Source organism: Callionymus lyra, chromosome 19, assembly GCF_982586985.1.
Source record: "Callionymus lyra chromosome 19, fCalLyr1.hap1.1, whole genome shotgun sequence".
Lineage (NCBI taxonomy): Eukaryota > Metazoa > Chordata > Actinopteri > Syngnathiformes > Callionymidae > Callionymus > Callionymus lyra.
This window is the reverse complement of record NC_141836.1, coordinates 1,291,791-1,312,971: the sequence shown is the minus strand read 5'-3', so window position 1 is coordinate 1,312,971 and position 21,181 is coordinate 1,291,791. Positions and strand designations below refer to the sequence as shown.

The 21,181-nt window shown below is 43.1% G+C and overlaps 1 protein-coding gene across 5 annotated transcripts in view; it reads left to right on the top strand.

The window, feature by feature from the left end:
• Nucleotides 1-21,181, top strand: part of rerea (arginine-glutamic acid dipeptide (RE) repeats a) — a 132,147-nt gene that overhangs the window by 109,871 nt on the left and 1,095 nt on the right. For 3 of the 5 annotated variants that reach the window (XM_087781067.1, XM_087781066.1, XM_087781065.1), the window contains exons 11-20: nt 4,946-5,026; nt 12,920-13,082; nt 13,156-13,248; nt 13,342-13,541; nt 14,087-14,245; nt 14,309-14,422; nt 14,482-15,767; nt 16,936-17,152; nt 17,219-17,936; nt 20,713-21,127. In XM_087781067.1, the coding sequence (XP_087637193.1) occupies nt 4,946-5,026; nt 12,920-13,082; nt 13,156-13,248; nt 13,342-13,541; nt 14,087-14,245; nt 14,309-14,422; nt 14,482-15,767; nt 16,936-17,152; nt 17,219-17,936; nt 20,713-21,127 (3,446 nt within the window). The remainder of the gene's footprint in view (nt 1-4,945; nt 5,027-12,919; nt 13,083-13,155; nt 13,249-13,341; nt 13,542-14,086; nt 14,246-14,308; nt 14,423-14,481; nt 15,768-16,935; nt 17,153-17,218; nt 17,937-20,712; nt 21,128-21,181) is intronic. The other 2 variants (XM_087781069.1, XM_087781068.1) reach the window with 2 other exon arrangements.

Sequence of the window (21,181 nt, the reverse complement as noted above, 5' to 3'; positions counted from 1 at the left end):
GTTGAGGTTTGATTCTGGTGTTGAGGTTTGATTCTGGTGTTGAGGTTTGATGTTGGTGTTGAGGTTTGATTCTGGTGTTGAGGTTTGATTCTGGTGTTGAGGTTTGATGCTGGTGTTGAGGTTTGATTCTGGTGTTGAGGTTTGATTCTGGTGTTGAGGTTTGATGCTGGTGTTGAGGTTTGATTCTGGTGTTGAGGTTTGATGCTGGTGTTGAGGTTTGATTCTGGTGTTGAGGTTTGATGCTGGTGTTGAGGTTTGATTCTGGTGTTGAGGTTTGATTCTGGTGTTGAGGTTTGATGCTGGTGTTGAGGTTTGATGCTGGTGTTGAGGTTTGATTCTGGTGTTGAGGTTTGATGCTGGTGTTGAGGTTTGATTCTGGTGTTGAGGTTTGATGTTGGTGTTGAGGTTTGATGCTGGTGTTGAGGTTTGATTCTGGTGTTGAGGTTTGATGCTGGTGTTGAGGTTTGATTCTGGTGTTGAGGTTTGATGCTGGTGTTGAGGTTTGATTCTGGTGTTGAGGTTTGATGCTGGTGTTGAGGTTTGATGCTGGTGTTGAGGTTTGATGCTGGTGTTGAGGTTTGATGCTGGTGTTGAGGTTTGATTCTGGTGTTGAGGTTTTAAATGTAGCTCCAACATGAAGAATGTCTTCTGCTCTTCATTTATTTATCTCTCGACTCTGCAGCTTCTTCTTCCTCCTGCTTCGCTTCATTATTTCTCTCTGGATGTGAATAAAAGTGACAGTGAAGGCTGCAGAGATGACAGATTCTTCCTGTCTACAGGGTCACTTGTCACACCCTCCTCCCACTTTGACTTTCCTACCCTCCTCCCTCCCTCCTCCTCCTCCTCCCTCTCTTCTTCTTCCCTCCCTCCTTCTCTCTCCTCCCTCCCTCCCTCCCTCCCTCCCTGCAGCTGCTGCCACTCTATCCTGGAGCTGCTTTTAACTCCACAAGACTTTTAGTATTTCCTGCACCGATGAAAGCTCAGCCATGATTTCAGTCGTTTCTCTTCCTGCACGATCGACTGATTTATGTTTCATTCTCTGACCTGGACTTTCATTCAGGAACAAACTCTTTTCCACTTTCTGTTCTCAAGTAGTTGCTCTGAGGATTTGCATCAGGGCGAGTGTTGTGACTATAAAGTTGTTTAAAATAAGAAAAGGAATTGAGATGATTGAGAGTGAAGTACATGTCAAAATAAATAGTACACATTGTGTGTATTGTCGATACAGAGTGAACGATATATAGGGATTGTGTAGTAACATGATTATATGTGTAGTATTGTCCAGTACTTGACTCTGGTGTTGTGATAGTGTAGTAACAAGTATATATGTGTAGTATTGTCCAGTACTTGACTCTGGTGTTGTGATAGTGTAGTAACAAGTATATATGTGTAGTATTGTCCAGTACTTGACTCTGGTGTTGTGATAGTGTAGTAACAAGTATATATGTGTAGTATTGTCCAGTACTTGACTCTGGTGTTGTGATAGTGTAGTAACAAGTTTATATGTGTAGTATTGTCCAGTACTTGACTCTGGTGTTGTAGTATTTACAGACCACATGACTCTTGAAGTCGTAACTACTTTCATTTGTTTTCAAACCAAAATATGTCCAAACATCAGCTTTAAAAGCTGCTGGACTCACTGTATCCTCTCGTCCTCAGTCGTCATTCTTCCTTTAGCTGCAGAGGACGTTTAATTGCAACACAAACATTAGCAAACATGGTCAATATCTGTGTTTTAATTGTAATTAAAAATGCAATTATTTAATTTATGCACAATTTATTGAAATATAAACCATATTAAACTGATACTAACTATTAAATATTGAACTATATTTTAAAATATATTTAATTTAAAAGAAATGTTTTGTTAAAGAAAAAACAACAAGGTGTCGTTAAAAATCGATACAGTATCAAGATGTTAATTGTATCTTTATTTTCTCACACACGTACATCAGAGTCAATATGACATTAAGTTATAAACATTTATTTTGGCCCCTGAAGTACATTGTTGACATGTGTGATCGAGTTCTCGAGATAACGTTCCTGCTAATGGTTTCTCCAGCGTCAAGTCTTGTGATGTCTGATCTAAACACGAGGCGTTAATCTCAGGCCGACCGACAGGAGGAGCCAAACCGAGCGTGGTCCGGCTGTGACCCTGACGCTGGTGTGGGGTCTTCACTCAGTGTAGCTTATCTGCTGATGGACGACAGGAGGCGCCTGCCAGCCCTGCTTAGTGTCGAGCCCCCTGCTGGTGGAGTGCGGTCCTGCAGCAGTGAGTCAACAGTGAGCAGGATGGGTGTGTGTTTGGAACTTCCTGCCACCTTTTGTCCCGACCCAGGATGTTGTTCTGCGACCCGGGTCTGGGACACGCATCCTGGTCCAGAGTCTGATGAGACGGTGGAACGTCGTGGCTTGTTTTTCCACCCGTGACCACGAGCGTGTAAAGGTCATGCTCAAGTTCAGCGCCTCCATCTGGACGCTCTCCGTCCTCGCCGTGATACCATCTTACATGATCCGAAACCACTCGTACGACTTCCTGCGCTCGTCTCTGAAACAGGAAGTGCCGACGACCCGACAATGGCCCATTGATGGTCCTTCACAACAAGACTCTGTTGCTGGAACTTTGAGCTGAGAAAGTGCCAGATTCGTGCAGAGAGCGAAGCTCGTCTCTGAGCTCGACGCTCGCCGCTCGCCGCCCTCCCCCCTTCCTCCTCGCTCTCACCCCCTCCCTTGCCACCGTGTTGCCTAGCAACGGGGGCTGGAGCAGTCGGAGCAGGGCGAGCGATTCAGGAGCAGATTGGACGATGATTTATTAGCTGAGCTGGAGAGCAGCGAGTCCAGGAGCTGAAATGGAGCCTTAAACTGGAGCCGACGTGCAGGGAGGGAGGGAGCGAGGGATGGAGGGAGGGAGGGAGGGAGCGAGGGATGGAGGGAGGGAGGAGGGAGGAGGAGGAAGAGGGCGGCTGGATATCACTGGCTCTTGATGGACGCTTGAGTAAACAGTAGAGTTGGATCATAATGGAGGTCATTAAAGTCTTATAGTCGGTAACAAACACACGTTAATACACAACCTGGTGAGTCCACCTGGTTCCTCAGGGTTCTGGTTCTGGTTCTGGTTCTGGTTCTGGTTCTGGTGCTGGTTCTGGTGCTGTGACGGCTCCATCTACTGGCTCATCACACACCTTCAGTCTCGTTAATGCAAATGAGCGGCTGTGTTTCCGTCGCCATGACGACCGACTCAGCAGAAAAGTTGAGCACGTGCTCGTTGAAAACATTCTCTTGTGTTGATCTGATCTTGAAGCTGTTGTTGTTGTTGTTGTTGTTGTTGTTGTTGTTGTGAGTCTCCTACACGTTGAACTCACAACACAGTGAACATGGAAAATAAACTGGTTGAAGATCCATATCTGGTTTTCTGTCTCTCATGTCAAAGACCTTCACACCAGGTCTGTGAAGAACCTTGTTGTCGTTCTTTTTAGTCTTTCTCTCTTTTAGTTTTTCTCTCTTTTAGTTTTTCTCTCTCTTTTAGTCTTTCTCTCTTTTAGTCTTTCTCTCTTTTAGTCTTTCTCTTTTTTAGTCTTTCTCTCTCTTTTAGTCTTTCTCTCTTTTTAGTCTTTCTCTCTTTTTTAGTCTTTCTCTCTTTTAGTCTTTCTCTCTTTTAGTCTTTCTCTCTCTTTTAGTCTTTCTCTCTTTTTAGTCTTTCTCTCTTTTAGTCTTTCTCTCTTTTTAGTCTTTCTCTCTTTTTTAGACTCTTTATTAGTCTTTCTCTCTTTTTTAGTCTCTTTATTAGTCTTTCTCTCTCTTTTAGTCTTTCTCTCTTTTTAAGTCTTTCTCTCTTTTAGTCTTTCTCTCTTTTTAGTCTTTCTCTCTTTTTTAGTCTTTCTCTCTCTTTTAGTCTTTCTCTCTTTTTAGTCTTTCTCTCTTTTTAAGTCTTTCTCTCTTTTAGTCTTTCTCTCTTTTTGAGTCTTTCTCTCTTTTTTAGTCTTTCTCTCTTTTTTAGTCTTTCGCTCCTTTTTAGTCTTTCTCTCTTTTTAAGTCTTTCTCTTTTTTAGTCTTTCTACCTTTTTTAGTCTCTATTATAAGTCTTATTTTTCTTCTTGAGTCTTTCTCTCTTTTTTTCCTTCTCGACTCTTTCTTTCTTCTTCCAACGACACAACTTGACGATCTTTCATCTTCACGAGTCTCTTCGCGGTCGCGTCTGACCCTCACGAACATGGAGCCCAGAACTCCAGTCCATGTTTTCCGTGCTGCCGCGAGGCTCTCCGGCAGAAAGATCACATGTGAAGCTCTTTGTAGTGAGAGAGAGCGAGAGAGAGAGAGAGAGAGGGAGAGAGGGAGAGGGAGAGAGAGGAAGAAAAAAAGAGAGAGAGAGAGAAGCGACTCCTGCTGGGGAAACACGGGCACCAGAACAGTGTCGGACACGACGTGGATCCGGAGGTTCTGACTCCACAGAGACTGGATGTAAACATTCGAGTCTCGATCCACGAGGACTTCTTGCTGCTGTTGGTCAGAGTTCTTCTGTGGATCCGAACAGAAAGTCTGCGCCGCTCAGGAGGTTCCGAGCCTCAGTCTGTCGATGATCGTGAAGGACTTTTGTATCCGAGCTTTGGTTCAGTAGTTTGAGGTGAGAGTTGACATGTTGGATGGAGTTGATGTCAACAGTTGATGTCTTCAGTTATTCTCTGGTAACATCTTCATCGACGAGTTGAACTTCCATGATGTTCTTGATCTTCTTTCACTTTGAAACCTGAGAGAAAATCTCAGCGTCGATCCTGTTTCTGTCATTTCCTCTCGACTCTCGCTGACATGGCTGTGTTTAAACCGCTACACACACACACACACACACACACACACACACACACACACACACACACACACACACACACACCGACCAAAACAACTCTCGTGTCACTCCTTCACTCCTTCACTCTTTCTTCTGCTCCCACAGAAGCGCTTCATCAAGGGCCTCAGACAGTTCGGCAAGAACTTCTTCAGGATCAGAAAAGAGCTTCTTCCCAACAAAGAAACGGTGAGTTTCAGTTTCTCTTGTTTCCACACTTTGACACAGAAACACAACAACATGTTCTGAACCTGGATCATCAAAATGTTTGATACAATGAAACTGAATGTTAAGGAACAAACACAGTAGATCAGAAATAAACAAATATCTTCCCAGACATGAAGGATAAAAACCCTCTTTTAAAGATTTAAAGAAGTACAAACTTGTCCACCATCATCGCTGAAGAACCGTGTGACCTCGTTGCTGGGATAACTGGGTCACTTCGGGTGACGCTGTGATCATTAAAAACTGCTCGTCAGACTTTCTGATGTGATCGTTGAGCGTCTTCTTCTCGACCTTTGACACCAATGCTTGGAAGGATGTCTTTGTACCGTACTATTGAGACTTTGATCTCTTTATTTATATACTGTTGTTTTCAAGCATTAAGTTATTTTTTAAATACATTATTATTAATATTAATCAGGACGTGTCGACTGCAGGTCTCATGGAAGTTGGATCGAGTAGCTCGGTGCTCTGTTGCTTTTGTCTGGTGTCACTACTGTAACATTTATGTTTAAACTGCATTTAAAAGACTATAAATCAAAATATATTCAATTTAGACAATGTACTTATTGTAATTAGAAAATCAAACTATGTATAAACGATATATCATTCGTTGGATAATACTTTTATTTATTATTTGAAATATTTATTATATGATTATTTTAAGAATCAATCGGAGATAGAAGTTCTTCAAATCTTCATAGTGTCTGTGAAATGATTGTCAGGAGCTTGAGGTTCAGATGTTCCTGCTCCGGTGACACACACACGAAGGTGTTTGTTGGACTCTTCAGGTTCAAGACTGAACACAAGTGTGTGTCGAGGTGAAGTGTCGTCACAAACACACACGTGAGATTCTAAAGAAGCTGTGAACCTGGAGGGTCTGAGGTCATAGATCCTCCAGGATCTGCCACCACAGAGATCAATTTTCCTCCTGCAAATGGAAAATAAAGTTCCCTTTAAACGCATCAGGAGGAGGAACGAGGGTTCGGGGACTGAGGAGCTCAAATATCCACAGAAGAAGAAGCCGGTTGTCGTGACGATGCTGCTGATCAAACTTGTGTGGCGTTAGATTTGAGTGCCAGTCGACACCCGGAGGAACTGTTTCCTACCTCAGCCTTTTCTCAATCTCCAGGAACACAAGGCAATATCTCAGGCTCAGGAACGACGTGTTTTTCCATTATCTTCAGTGACAGACGCAGCAGCTCTTATAACACAGAGAAACATGCTTTATGGTCTTCAAGAGAAGTTCAGAGCAGGAGGTTCTTGAGGAGCGATGGAGGGAGGAGAGGATTTAAGTGTTTGCATCCTGATGTACTAGTGATCATTAAGATGATGACACACACCTTAAAGTCAAGAGTGTGTACATGCGTATATAACGATATATAGTGATGTAGTAACAAGTATATATGTGCAGTATTGTCCAGTACTTGACTCTGGTGTTGTGATAGTGTAGTAACAAGTATATATGTGCAGTATTGTCCAGTACTGGACTCTGGTGTTGTGATAGTGTAGTAACAAGTATATATGTGCAGTATTGTCCAGTACTTGACTCTGGTGTTGTGATAGTGTAGTAACAAGTATATATGTGTAGTATTGTCCAGTACTTGACTCTGGAGTTGTGATAGTGTAGTAACAAGTATATATGTGTAGTATTGTCCAGTACTGGACTCTGGTGTTGTGATAGTGTAGTAACAAGTATATATGTGTAGTATTGTCCAGTACTGGACTCTGGTGTTGTGATAGTGTAGTAACAAGTATATATATGTTGTATTGTCCAGTACTTGACTCTGGTGTTGTGATAGTGTAGTAACAAGTATATATTTGTTGTATTGTCCAGTACTTGACTCTGGTGTTGTGATAGTGTAGTAACAAGTATATATGTGTAGTATTGTCCATTACTTGACTCTGGTGTTGTGATAGTGTAGTAACAAGTATATATGTGTAGTATTGTCCATTACTTGACTCTGGTGTTGTGATAGTGTAGTAACAAGTATATATATGTTGTATTGTCCAGTACTTGACTCTGATGTTGTGATAGTGTAGTAACAAAGATATATATGTGTAGTATTGTCCAGTACTTGACTCTGGTGTTGTGATAGTGTAGTAACAAAGATATATATGTGTAGTATTGTCCAGTACTTGACTCTGGTGTTGTGATAGTGTAGTAACAAGTATATATATGTTGTATTGTCCAGTACTTGACTCTGATGTTGTGATAGTGTAGTAACAAAGATATATATGTGTAGTATTGTCCAGTACTTGACTCTGATGTTGTGATAGTGTAGTAACAAAGATATATATGTGTAGTATTGTCCAGTACTTGACTCTGGTGTTGTGATAGTGTAGTAACAAGTATATATGTGTAGTATTGTCCAGTACTTGACTCTGGTGTTGTGATAGTGTAGTAACAAGTATATATGTGTAGTATTGTCCAGTACTTGACTCTGGTGTTGTGATAGTGTAGTAACAAGTATATATGTGTAGTATTGTCCAGTACTTGACTCTGGTGTTGTGATAGTGTAGTAACAAAGATATATATGTGTAGTATTGTCCAGTACTTGACTCTGGTGTTGTGATAGTGTAGTAACAAGTATATATATGTTGTATTGTCCAGTACTTGACTCTGATGTTGTGATAGTGTAGTAACAAAGATATATATGTGTAGTATTGTCCAGTACTTGACTCTGATGTTGTGATAGTGTAGTAACAAAGATATATATGTGTAGTATTGTCCAGTACTTGACTCTGGTGTTGTGATAGTGTAGTAACAAGTATATATGTGTAGTATTGTCCAGTACTTGACTCTGGTGTTGTGATAGTGTAGTAACAAGTATATATGTGTAGTATTGTCCAGTACTTGACTCTGGTGTTGTGATAGTGTAGTAACAAGTATATATGTGTAGTATTGTCCAGTACTTGACTCTGGTGTTGTGATAGTGTAGTAACAAGTATATATGTGTAGTATTGTCCAGTACTTGACTCTGGTGTTGTGATAGTGTAGTAACAAGTATATATGTGTAGTATTGTCCAGTACTTGACTCTGGTGTTGTGATAGTGTAGTAACAAATATATATGTGTAGTATTGTCCAGTACTTGACTCTGATGTTGTGATAGTGTAGTAACAAGTACATATGTGTAGTATTGTCCAGTACTTGACTCTGGTGTTGTGATAGTGTAGTAACAAGTACATATGTGTAGTATTGTCCAGTACTTGACTCTGGTGTTGTGATAGTGTAGTAACAAGTATATATGTGTAGTATTGTCCAGTACTTGACTCTGGTGTTGTGATAGTGTAGTAACAAGTATATATGTGTAGTATTGTCCAGTACTTGACTCTGGTGTTGTGATAGTGTAGTAACAAGTCTACTTTGACAATCATGTGGGGTCATATGAAATGACCCGGCGGGCCTGGACTTCTGGAGGTTCTGGGGGTTCTGGAGGTTCTGGGGGTTCTGGAGGTACTGACCACTCCCTCGCTCTGCCCCTGAAGCGCCAGCAGCCTGTGCAGCAGTGACTGTGTAAACACAGCAGGCCTGACTAACACTCAGGAATGCTTTATATAAAGTCACATAAAGGCCCAGAGGGGGAAGTGGGCGTGTCCTCTGACCGCTCGCAACCGGCCGCGCTGCCACCATTTCCTTCTGAACTCTCTGACGCATCAGTCGCTCAACAGCAGGATTTACTGGACGAATGAAGGTTCATTTGATGTTAGATTGAAAGTGTTTAAAGAGTTTATAATAACACGATAGTTTTAACATTAAAGTGTTGTTTCTGTCATGGATCCTGGAGCCACACCTGTCACACCTGGTCCCACAAATCCTTCGACGTTCAAGTGAAAGTGACGTTGATGTGCAGAGAAGCAGGTGTTACGTCATAAATCTACTTCCTGTTTCTGTGAAGGTGTTGAAGGAAGATCAGTGCGAGGAAAGATAATGAAGATGAATCTCTCGTACTTCCTGTTACAGTTAATGTTTCTTTCCTTCACTGACCCCTTGAATGATTGACACCTTCCACACTGACCCCTTGAATGATTGACACCTTCCACACTGACCCCTTGAATGATTGACACCTTCCACACTGACCCCTTGAATGATTGACACCTTCCACACTGACCCCTTGAATGATTGACACCTTCCACGGGTCGACCTGTTCTCAGCTCCAGGTCTTATATAATCTTTCACTGTCGGTGTTTTCTTGCTCTCATGGTCAGAAACATGTGAAGTAACTTGATCTGAGTCGAGCACTCGCGTCATCAGGCGGAGAGCTGCTTCTTCTTCTTCTCCTTCTTCTTCTTCTTCTCCTTCTTGTTCTTCTTCTTGTTCTCCTTCTCCTTCTTCTCCTTCTTGTTCTCCTTCTCCTTCTTCTTCTCCTTCTCCTTCTCCTTCTTCTTCTTCTTCTTGTTCTTGTTCTTCTTGTTCTCCTTCTTCTCCTTCTTGTTCTCCTTCTCCTTCTTCTCCTTCTTCTCCTTCTCCTTCTCCTTCTTCTTGTTCTTGTTCTTGTTCTTGTTCTCCTTCTCCTTCTCCTTCTTCTCCTTCTTGTTCTCCTTCTCCTTCTTCTCCTTCTTCTTCTTCTCCTTCTCCTTCTTCTTCTTCTTCTCCTTCTTCTTCTCCTTCTTCTCCTTCTCCTTCTCCTTCTTCTTCTTCTTCTTCTCCTTCTTCTCCTTCTTCTCCTTCTTCTCCTATTCCTTCTTCTTCTTGTTCTTGTTCTCCTTCTCCTTCTTCTCCTTCTTCTCCTTCTCCTTCTTCTCCTTCTCCTTCTTCTTCTTCTTATTCTTCTTGTTCTCCTTCTCCTTCTTCTCCTTCTTGTTCTCCTTCTCCTTCTCCTTCTTCTCCTTCTTCTCCTTCTCCTTCTCCTTCTTCTTCTTCTTCTTCTTCTTGTTCTTCTTCTTCTTCTTCTTCTGTACGACGTCCGTGTTGATACTTTGATGAAGTGACTGAAGCAGAAACACCTCCTGACGGGTTCGAAGCAGCTTCATGTCTGGACCACGACGACGTGTTCATGATCACTGTCAGAGCAAAAGACCAGAGAGTCCAGTTATTGTCGGCGTCATGGATGATGAAGAGCTTATCTGCACAACACGCACGAGAAAAGAACGCTTGCATCTGCTTTCATAGAGAAAAAGCGCTTAGAGCAGGAGAACACAGGAGTTGATGCTTCAGCGAGTTCATCCCTGACCTGTGGAGCTTATTGAGTCGTACTCCAGCAGAAGAGCTTCTCACAGCAGGGAGTCAACATGTTGACACATATTTAACGGCAGATCGACGTTAATGTGGAAACATGTTTCAATTTGACAGTGTTTACTATTGTTTATTATTAGGCGGTGAGAAAATATACAACGATATAAACAATATTTGTGTATTAATATTCAACAGCACTTTCATTCATTTTTATTTATATTTCAATAAAGGTTGTGTAAAATAAAATATATATTTTTTTAAATTTACAATCAACTAAAAATATTTACTGTGTATGTTCATTTTTGTGCTGCAGTTAAACTCCCCGCCACTAGACGGCAGCAGTCGTCCTCCACAGCCAAAGGAAGAATAAAACACTGATAACGACACATCATTTAACAATATTGTGTCACTTTACACATTATTTTCTAACCTCACACAGAAAATATAATTTAATGAAGAGAATCATCAAATCCAAAATATCAAGTTCACAAAAACACATTTTAAAAATATAGAAGCAGATGTTTGAATGGAGCCGCGATAGAGAACAATTGAATGTTCGGCGTAACAAGATGGTTTGAAGCGATGAAGACGTTGGACCAGATGTTGCAACATATTTATGACCCCCCCCCCCCCCCCCGTGTGTTGATCAGTAGCAGTTACTGCTGCAGTCGTGGAGGAGGTTCTAATGGATGTTTACACAGATCTCCTGGAATCACAGGCTCCTGCTGCCGCCAGTAAAAGTGTCTCTGCTTGGATTTATTCTCCGAGATATTCTTCCCGCTTGTTGTTGGACTCTGTTGTCGTCCTCGCTCTTTATTCAGCTCCACTCCTCGGCTCCGGTCCACAACCCCCTCCTCCCTCGCTCCTCCTCCTCCTCCCTCGCTCCTCCTCCTCCTCCCTCCCTTCCTCCCTCGCTCCTCCTCTCCTTCTCTTGCCAGTACCGTCCTGAACCGTTTGGCTCGCTGTCAAAGCCGAGGCCTCTTGTGGCTCCGTCACAATCCAGCAGCAAAACCCGAGCCATCTGTTCAGACACGAGTCCAGGCCGTGACCACCGTGTGTCCTTCTCGTCTGGAACGAGTGTTTCTCAGCAGGATCTTGTGGCTCCTGAGTTCTCCTCTGACTCCTCCGTGAACGATAAACATCTATTGACAGTCAGTATCTTCTCCTCTCCGTCTCCAACTCACGCTGACCTGGAGTGGAGCCGGAGTGTCGTGATCCTAAGCCTTGTTTTCCTCGTGGCATAATCCAGCAGCAGAAGCTCCTGCAGATGGAATCACTCTGAAGGCCTCATAATACCGAGCTTATGTTGTCACCATTTCATGTTCTGCAGAAGCACATTCTGTCCCGACCGCTGTAGTGGACCCGGGAACTCGTTTATGTTTCCTACGCGGACCAGTCTTTCTTCATCTTTCCTCGTCTGGGATTGAGCTGGAAATTCCATCGAGTGTTTTTTTCAGACGAACTTGTCGCAGGAGTTCGTTTCGTGATGTTTAGACACTTGAACGTACGATTCACTCGTTATTTAAACTTCTCTGTGGATCTGAATCAAACCATGCTTTTATGAGACAATATTACTTATTTGATTGATCCTGCTTTGGTAACAAAGGTTGTGAAAACATCTTAAAAGGTTAAGAAAACTATTAACTTATCAAATGATATCATTCAAGTTGAAACCCTGCAGACGTTTCAAGCTAAACTCTGCTCATTATAAGAAGTTCTTTCTTGTACCTGGTGTTTGTTTTTATTCCTCGACGCGACTCCACTTGACTCGGGCGTAAGTGATGCCGTCGACCTTCACTTCCTGCTGAAGAATCCTGAGACACGAGTCTTGAGATCTGCTGGTGTCGCCTCTCGATCCTCAAGACTTCATAAACTGATGAACTCGTGTTCAACAGTTGTTTCTCAATAGTTGATCATTTTATTTCACATTTTCTTCCAAAACCTGTTTTCATTCTTGGCTCCGTCATAATCCTGAGCTTTCATCAACATTCTGACCCTCTGACCCTGATCAGAATGACCTGCAGATCCTGGACCTGAACGTCTGTGTTCAGTTCTCTGGCGTTTTCTCTGCCAACGTTCTGGAGAAGAACGAGTCGCACTCGTCAGTTGTTGCTCATCAAACCATGATTTTTCACGTTTAGAATAAATGAATAAATCCTTGTGTTTTCACTGAAATAGTTTGTTGTCGCAGATGTTTATCGAAACACTGACGACAATAACTCGCTTCAACACTGAGTCTCTGGCGTGAAGTTCGACTGGTTTACGTCTCGGATCTCGACGGTTGAATGTCCAGGTTGTTTTACAGCCGGAGACGGAGGAGCCGCCCTCTGGACTCCAGAGATTACAGGTGAATTATGGGTAATATAGTGGTGAGGAGCGATGGTTCTGACTCTCCGGTGTTTCCGTCGCTGCTTCAGCAAAGTCTGATCTTTTAATGTTTGCGTATTGATTTCCCAGCTGGATTTACGAGCCGCTCTCGCCCGTATGTTTGATGAAAGTTCAGTTGACTCTCGCGAGGAAACGTTTCGCTCCCTGTTTGTAGCAGCGACGCCTGACGTCTTCTTTTGTTCCGTTCAAGCTGCTCCCACCGGGCAGTGATCCTCGGGCCTAATCCCGGGACGACACAAATCCTGGCCCGGACTCCCCCGATCCAGTGTCTGACCCCGTCTTCTTGTGTTTTCAGGGCGAGCTGATCACCTTCTACTACTATTGGAAAAAGACGCCCGAGGCCGCCAGTTGTCGAGCTCATCGGCGCCACCGCCGCCAACCCGTGTTCCGGCGCATCAAGACCAGAACCGCCTCGACTCCCGTCAACACCCCCTCGCGCCCGCCTTCCAGTGAATTCCGTGAGTACAGGAGACCGGTTTAAGATTTAAGGTCCGGGTCGATGGTGCTGATGACCGTGTGTTGTGTCTTCAGTGGACCTCAGCTCGGCCAGCGAAGATGACTTCGACAGCGAGGACAGCGAGCAGGAGCTGAAGGGCTACGCCTGCAGACACTGTTTCACCACTAGTACGTCCCTCTTGACCTCCGGTGCTGGTCCACACGAACGTGTGCGACGCTTCCCGACAGAACCTCATCTCACCAGCGTAAATGCTTCCACAGCCTCCAAGGACTGGCACCACGGGGGGCGCGAGAACATCTTGCTGTGCACCGACTGTCGCATCCACTTCAAGAAGTACGGCGAGCTGCCCCCCATCGAGAAGCCCGTGGATCCGCCGCCATTTATGTTCAAACCCGTCAAAGAGGAGGAGGATGGACTCAGCGGGAAACATAGCATGAGGACCAGACGGAGCCGAGGCTCGGTGAGACTCTTTCTGTCACTGTCGCCCTTGTCAATCACTCCAGTCTGTCCATCATCGAGACTGGTTCGGTTCTTAGTCCACGAACGTTCCCGTCCTCGCTGTCGTGGCTCCTTATTTACAAACCATCACTTCCTGCCTCATGATTCTGCTCTCGGTTCTACATGTTTAAATATATAAACATCTCACTCAACACCCTCCTTACTCGCGGTGCAAAACACTGAACTCCATGATGCCTTTCTGCACAATGATCTGTGTATCGACGACTGATTGGTCGATAAAATACTAGTATTTAAATTCTATGTTGCTGTGTCAAAAGTAATCAAAGCTGTGATTGGTCGGCTGGGCGGCAAAGCATTACGGGATCTGTTCATGTCACCGTCACTGAGAGGGTTGTTGAGAGACGACATATGTTGAGTTTACAAGATTTTAAAAGATTAAAAGATGAAACTGTCACGACTTCACGTCACCTTCTGAAAACCATCATAAGTGTCTCTGGAGACTCGTGGTCCAGTGAAGCAGGTTCTTGACTCTCGGTTCCCTCACAGATGTCGACGCTACGCAGTGGTCGTAAGAAGCAGAACGGCAGCCCCGATGGACGAGCGTCTCCATCCAACGAGGACCTTCGCTCCAGCGGTCGGACGTCGCCCAGCGCGGCCAGTACCGACAGCACCGACAGCAAGACGGAGCTGATGAAGAAACCCAAGGTGAGCGTCGCGAGGACACGTCCGTGTCTGAGGCGCGTCTTCATGGTTCCTCTGCCTCCACAGAAGATCAAGGAAGAGGTTCCTTCACCCATGAAGAGCGTCAAGCGCCAGAGAGAGAAGGGAGCGTCGGACACGGAGGAGCCCGATAGGACCGGCGCCAAGAAGTCCAAAACACAGGTGAGTTTTCTCTGTGAAGAACTTGGAAGAACTGGGTCTGAACTGGTGGTTCTGTGCAGGAGCTGAGCAGAGCAGACTCTCCCTCGGAGGGCGAGGGTGAGGGCGAGAGCTCGGACGGACGCAGCGTGAACGAGGAGCTCAGCAGTGACCCTAAAGACATCGACCAGGACAACCGCAGCTCCTCGCCCAGCATCCCCAGCCCTCGAGACAACGAGAGCGACTCGGACTCGTCGGCTCAGCAGCAGCAGCAGAACCAGCATCCGGTCATCCAGCCCAGCACCTCCTCCCTGTCCCTGCCGCCCCCCTCGTCCTCCGCGGCCCCCCTGCCTCCGCAGGTCTCCCCCACAGCCGCCTCCCCCTCAGTGCCCCCCCAGCAGACCAGCCCCATCGCCCTGATCCCGACCGGAGCTCCTCTACATCCACAGAGGCTCCCCTCGCCGCACTCGCCATTAGCTCCGCCTCCAGGTCCTTCTGCGCCGCCCCAGTCTCTGCCCGCCCCCCATCACCTGCCCCCCATGTCGCACCCCTTACAAGCCGGCCCCTCCCACCTGCCGCACCCTCACTCCTTGCCCCCTCAGGGGTTCCCCATGGGTCAGTCTCCAGGCCCGCCTCCACCCATATCCCAGCAGAGACCTCACACGCCTCCCCCCCAGACCCCCTCTCAGAGTGGACCTCAGCCCCCCAGAGAGCAGCCTCTGCCCCCCGCCCCCATGTCCATGCCTCATATCAAACCTCCGCCCACGACGCCCATCCCTCAGATGTCCAGCCCTCAGACCCACAAACACCAGCCTCACGCTTCTGCGCCTCCGTTTCCTCAGATGCCTTCCAACCTGCCCCCCCCTCCGGCCCTGAAGCCCCTCAGCTCCCTGTCCACCCACCACACCCCCTCGGCGCACCCCCCTCCTCTACAGCTGATGCCTCAAGGTCAGCAACTCCAGCCTCCGCCCGCACAGCCTCCCGTCCTCACCCAGAACCTGCCGCCCTCGTCCAGCCTCATGCCCCCCAGCGCGCCCTCTTTACCCGCCACCTCAGCAGCCTCGCACCCCGGCGCTCCCCCACAGCCCCCCTTCTCCTCGCACCCCTACAACACAGTTCTACCTCCGACCGGCCCCCAGTCCTCGTCGATGCCGGGTCTACCGCCCCAGACCTCGGCAGCTGCATCTTCCTCAGTCTCTATGCCGCTGCCCGCCTCGGTGCCCCTGGCACAGACCCTGCCCCCCGTCCACATCAAAGAAGAACCTCTGGACGAGTGTGAGGAGCCTGAGAGCCCCCCGCCCCCCCAGAGGAGCCCCTCGCCCGAACCCACCGTCGTCAACACTCCCTGCCACGCCAGCCAGTCTGCAAGGTACTGGTTCGACTCTGACTCATTATTACTGTGACTCACACTTACTGTGACTCAAACTAACTCTGACTCAAACCAACTGTGACTCAAACTAACTCTGACTCAAACTAACTCTGACTCACACTTACTGTGACTCCAACTAACTCTGACTCAAACCAACTCTGACTCAAACTAACTGTGACTCACACTTACCGTGACTCAAACTAACTCTGACTCAAACCAATTGTGACTCAAACCAACTCTGACTCAAACTAACTCTGACTCAAACTAACTCTGACTCAAAACAACTGTGACTCAAACTTACTGTGACTCAAACTAACTCTGACTCAAACTAACTCTGACTCAAACTAACTCTGACTCAAAACAACTGTGACTCAAACTTACTGTGACTCAAACCAACTGTGACTCAAACTAACTCTGACTCAAACCAACTCTGACTCAAACTTACTGTGACTCAAACCAACTGTGACTCAAACTAACTCTGACTCAAACTAACTCTGACTCAAACTAACTCTGACTCAAACCAACTCTGACTCAAACTAACTCTGACTCAAACTAACTCTGACTCAAAACAACTGTGACTCAAACTTACTGTGACTCAAACTAACTCTGACTCAAACTAACTCTGACTCAAACCAACTCTGACTCAAACTAACTCTGACTCAAACCAACTGTGACTCAAACTTACTCTGACTCAAACTTACTCTGACTCAAACTTACTCTGACTCAAACTAACTCTGACTCAAACTTACTCTGACTCAAACCAACTGTGACTCAAACCAACTGTGACTCAAACCAACTGTGACTCAAACTAACTCTGACTCAAACTAACTCTGACTCAAACTAACTCTGACTCAAACCAACTCTGACTCAAACTAACTCTGACTCAAACTAACTCTGACTCAAAACAACTGTGACTCAAACTTACTGTGACTCAAACTAACTCTGACTCAAACTAACTCTGACTCAAACCAACTCTGACTCAAACTAACTCTGACTCAAACCAACTGTGACTCAAACTTACTCTGACTCAAACTTACTCTGACTCAAACTTACTCTGACTCAAACTAACTCTGACTCAAACTTACTCTGACTCAAACCAACTGTGACTCAAACCAACTGTGACTCAAACCAACTGTGACTCAAACTAACTCTAAACTCTCTTCCACAGGTTCTACAAACACCTCGATCGCGGCTACAACTCGTGCTCGAGGACAGATTTCTACTTCACGCCTCTGGCTTCATCCAAACTGGCCAAGAAGCGCGAGGAGGTTCTGGAGAAGAACAAGCGTGAGGCGGAGCAGAAGGTGCGCGAGGAGAAGGAGCGCGAGCGCGAGAAGGAGCGCGAGCGAGAGCGGGAGCGAGAGAAGGAGGCGGAGCGAGCGGCGGTGAGTCTCGTCTTCTGGGTTTGTTTGTTGTGGTCCATGTGTCTCTGACTCTCATGCCCCCCACAGAAGGCGTCCTCGTCTCACGAGGGTCGGCTGAGTGACCCTCAGATGGCGGGCCCCGCCCACATGCGCCAGTCCTATGACGGCCCCCCAACCACCATCGCCGCCGTGCCTCCGTACATCGGGCCCGACACGCCGGCGCTGCGGACCCTCAGCGAGTACGCCCGGCCCCACGTCATGTCGCCCACCAACAGAAACCACCCCTTCTTCGTGTCCCTGAACCCGGCCGACCCCCTGCTGGCCTACCACATGCCGGGCCTGTACAACGCCGACCCCGGCATGCGGGAGCGCGAGCTGCGAGAGCGCGAGATGCGAGAACGCGAGATCCGCGAGCGAGAGCTCCGCGAGCGCATGAAGCCCGGCTTCGAGGTCAAGCCCCCCGAGATGGACTCGATGCACCCCTCCACCAACCCCATGGAGCACTTCGCCCGCCACGGCGCCATCACGCTGCCGCCCATGGCAGGACATCACCCCTTCGCCGCCTTCCACCCCGGCCTGAACCCGCTGGAGCGCGAGCGGCTGGCGCTGGCCGGACCTCAGCTGCGCCCCGAGATGAGTTACCCCGAGAGACTGGCGGCCGAGAGGCTTCACGCCGAGAGAATGGCCACCGTCGCCAACGACCCCATCGCCCGCCTGCAGATGTTCAACGTGACGCCGCATCATCACCAGCACTCGCACATCCACTCACACCTGCACCTGCACCAGCAGGACCCTCTGCACCAAGGTAACCTCAGACCCTCCTCACAAGCACGACTAGAACCTGATTATTACTAGGTTATCATTAGAACCATCATCATGATATTATTGATTAAAATGATATTAATGATGATGATATTAATGATAATTATGATATTAATGATTATCATATTAATGATTAAAATGATATTAATGATGATGACATTAATGAGAATTATGATGGCGATCATGATATTAATGATTATGATGATATTAATTATAATCATGATATTGATGATAATCATGATATTAATGATTATTATAATATTAATGATTATAATAATATTAATTATATTATGATATTAATGATGATGATTTTAATGATGATAATCATGATATTGATGATGATGATATTAATAATGATGAAGATGATGATGATATTAATGAAAATCATGATATTAATGATTATTAATGATATTATGATATTAATGATTATTATAATATTAATGATATTAGTTATTATTATAATATTAATGAGTATTGTGATATTAATGATGATGATGATATTAATGATAATCATGATATTGATGATAAGAATGATATTAATGATAATCATGATATTGATGATGATATTAAAGATGATGATTTTAATGATTATTATAATATTAATTATTAGTATGATATGTATTATGATATTAATGATGATGATATTAATGATTATTATGATATTAATGATGATGATGATATTAATAATTATGTTATTAATGATAATGATATGAATGAGTATTATCATATTAATGATTATGATGATAGTAATGATTATGATGATATTAATGATTATTTTGATATTAATGATTATTATGATATTAATGATGAAAATAATGATTATTATATTAATGATGATTTTATTAATGATTATGATATTAATGATGATGATATTTATAATGATATTAATGATTATGATGATAGTTATGATTATTTTGATATTAATGATGATGATATTAGTGATTCTTATGATATTAATGATGATATTAATGATAATAGTATTGATTATTATGGTATTAATAATGATATTAATGATGATGATATTAATGATTATTATGATATTAATAATGATATTAATGATGATGATTATATTTATAATGATATTAATGATCATTATGATATTTATAATGATATTAATGATGATGATATTAATGATTATTATGATATTAATAATGATATTAATGATGATGATATTAGTGATGATGATTATATTTATAATGATATTAATGATCATTATGATATTTATAATGATATTAATGATGATGTTAATTATTAGGATATTAAAATTGATATGAATGATTATTATATTACTAATTTTAGTAGTGATTATTATGATATTAATAGTGATATTAATGATGAAGGATTATGATGATAGTTATGATTATTTTGATATTAATGATGATGATATTAGTGATTCTTATGATAATAATGATGATATTAATGATAATAGTATTGATTATTATGGTATTAATAATGATATTAATGATGATGATATTAATGATTATTATGATATTAATAATGATATTAATGATGATGATTATATTTATAATGATATTAATGATCATTATGATATTTATAATGATATTAATGATGATGATATTAATGATTATTATGATATTAATAATGATATTAATGATGATGATATTAGTGATGATGATTATATTTATAATGATATTAATGATCATTATGATATTTATAATGATATTAATGATGATGTTAATTATTAGGATATTAAAATTGATATGAATGATTATTATATTACTAATTTTAGTAGTGATTATTATGATATTAATAGTGATATTAATGATGAAGTTAATGATAAATCTGAGGTGTTTGATATTAGTAATTTTAATGATATTAATGATTATTATGGTATAAATGATGACATTAATAATGATATCAATGATGATGATATAAATTATTATAATGATATAAATAATGATATCAATGATGATTATAATATTAATGATGACATTAATGATTATTATGATATTAATTATTATAATGATGTTAACGATTATTATGATATTAATTATTATAATGATGTTAACGATTATTATGATATTAATTATTATAATGATATTAATGATGATATCAATGATGATGTTAATGATCACAATGATATTAATGATGACATGAATGATTATTATGATATTAATTATTATAATGATATTAATGATTATTATGATATTAATGATTATAATGATATTAATGATTATATTAATGATCACAATGATATTAATGATGACATGAATGATTATTATGATATTAATTATTATAATGATATTAATGATTATTATGATATTAATGATTATAATGATATTAATGATTATATTAATGATCACAATGATATTAATGATGACATGAATGATTATTATGATATTAATTATTATAATGATGTTAATGATTATTATGATATTAATTATTATAATGATGTTAATGATTATTATGATATTAATGATTATTATGATATTAATGATTATATTAATGATCACAATGATATTAATGATGACATGAATGATTATTATGATATTAATTATTATAATGATGTTAATGATTATTATGATATTAATGATTATAATGATATTAATGATTATATTAATGATCACAATGATATTAATGATGACATGAATGATTATTATGATATTAATGATATTAATGATATTAATGACGATGATATTAATGATAAATCTGAGCCGTTTGAATTGTTGTCTATAAAATGTAAATGATGTTTGTTGTGATGAGTGTAACCTTGAAGCCCAGACATTGACGCCCAGAAGGTGGTGGTGAATGCCTTGTGTGTCCTCCAGGTTCGGGGGGTCACCCCCTAGTGGATCCTCTGGCAGGACCTCATCTGGCCCGCTTCCCTTACCCGCCCGGCGCCATCCCTAACCCGCTCCTGGGCCAGAATCCGCACGAGCACGAGATGCTGCGACACCCCATGTTCGGTGAGAATCCAGCATCTCCTCGACGACGGCTCAGACTCTTGATGGAATCTTTTCCTCCTGGTCCAGGAACCCCGTACCCCCGAGAGCTGCAGGGAGGTCTGCCCCCACAGATGTCCGCCGCCCACCAGCTGCAGGCCATGCATGCGCAGTCAGCGGAGCTGCAGCGTCTGGCCATGGAGCAGCAGTGGCTGCACGGACACCACCACATGCACGGAGGACCTCTGCCCGGCCAGGAGGACTACTACAGGTGAGCCCTCACCCCCCCTGAAGAACTCAGAGCCCCCGCTCACGCGCCTCTGTC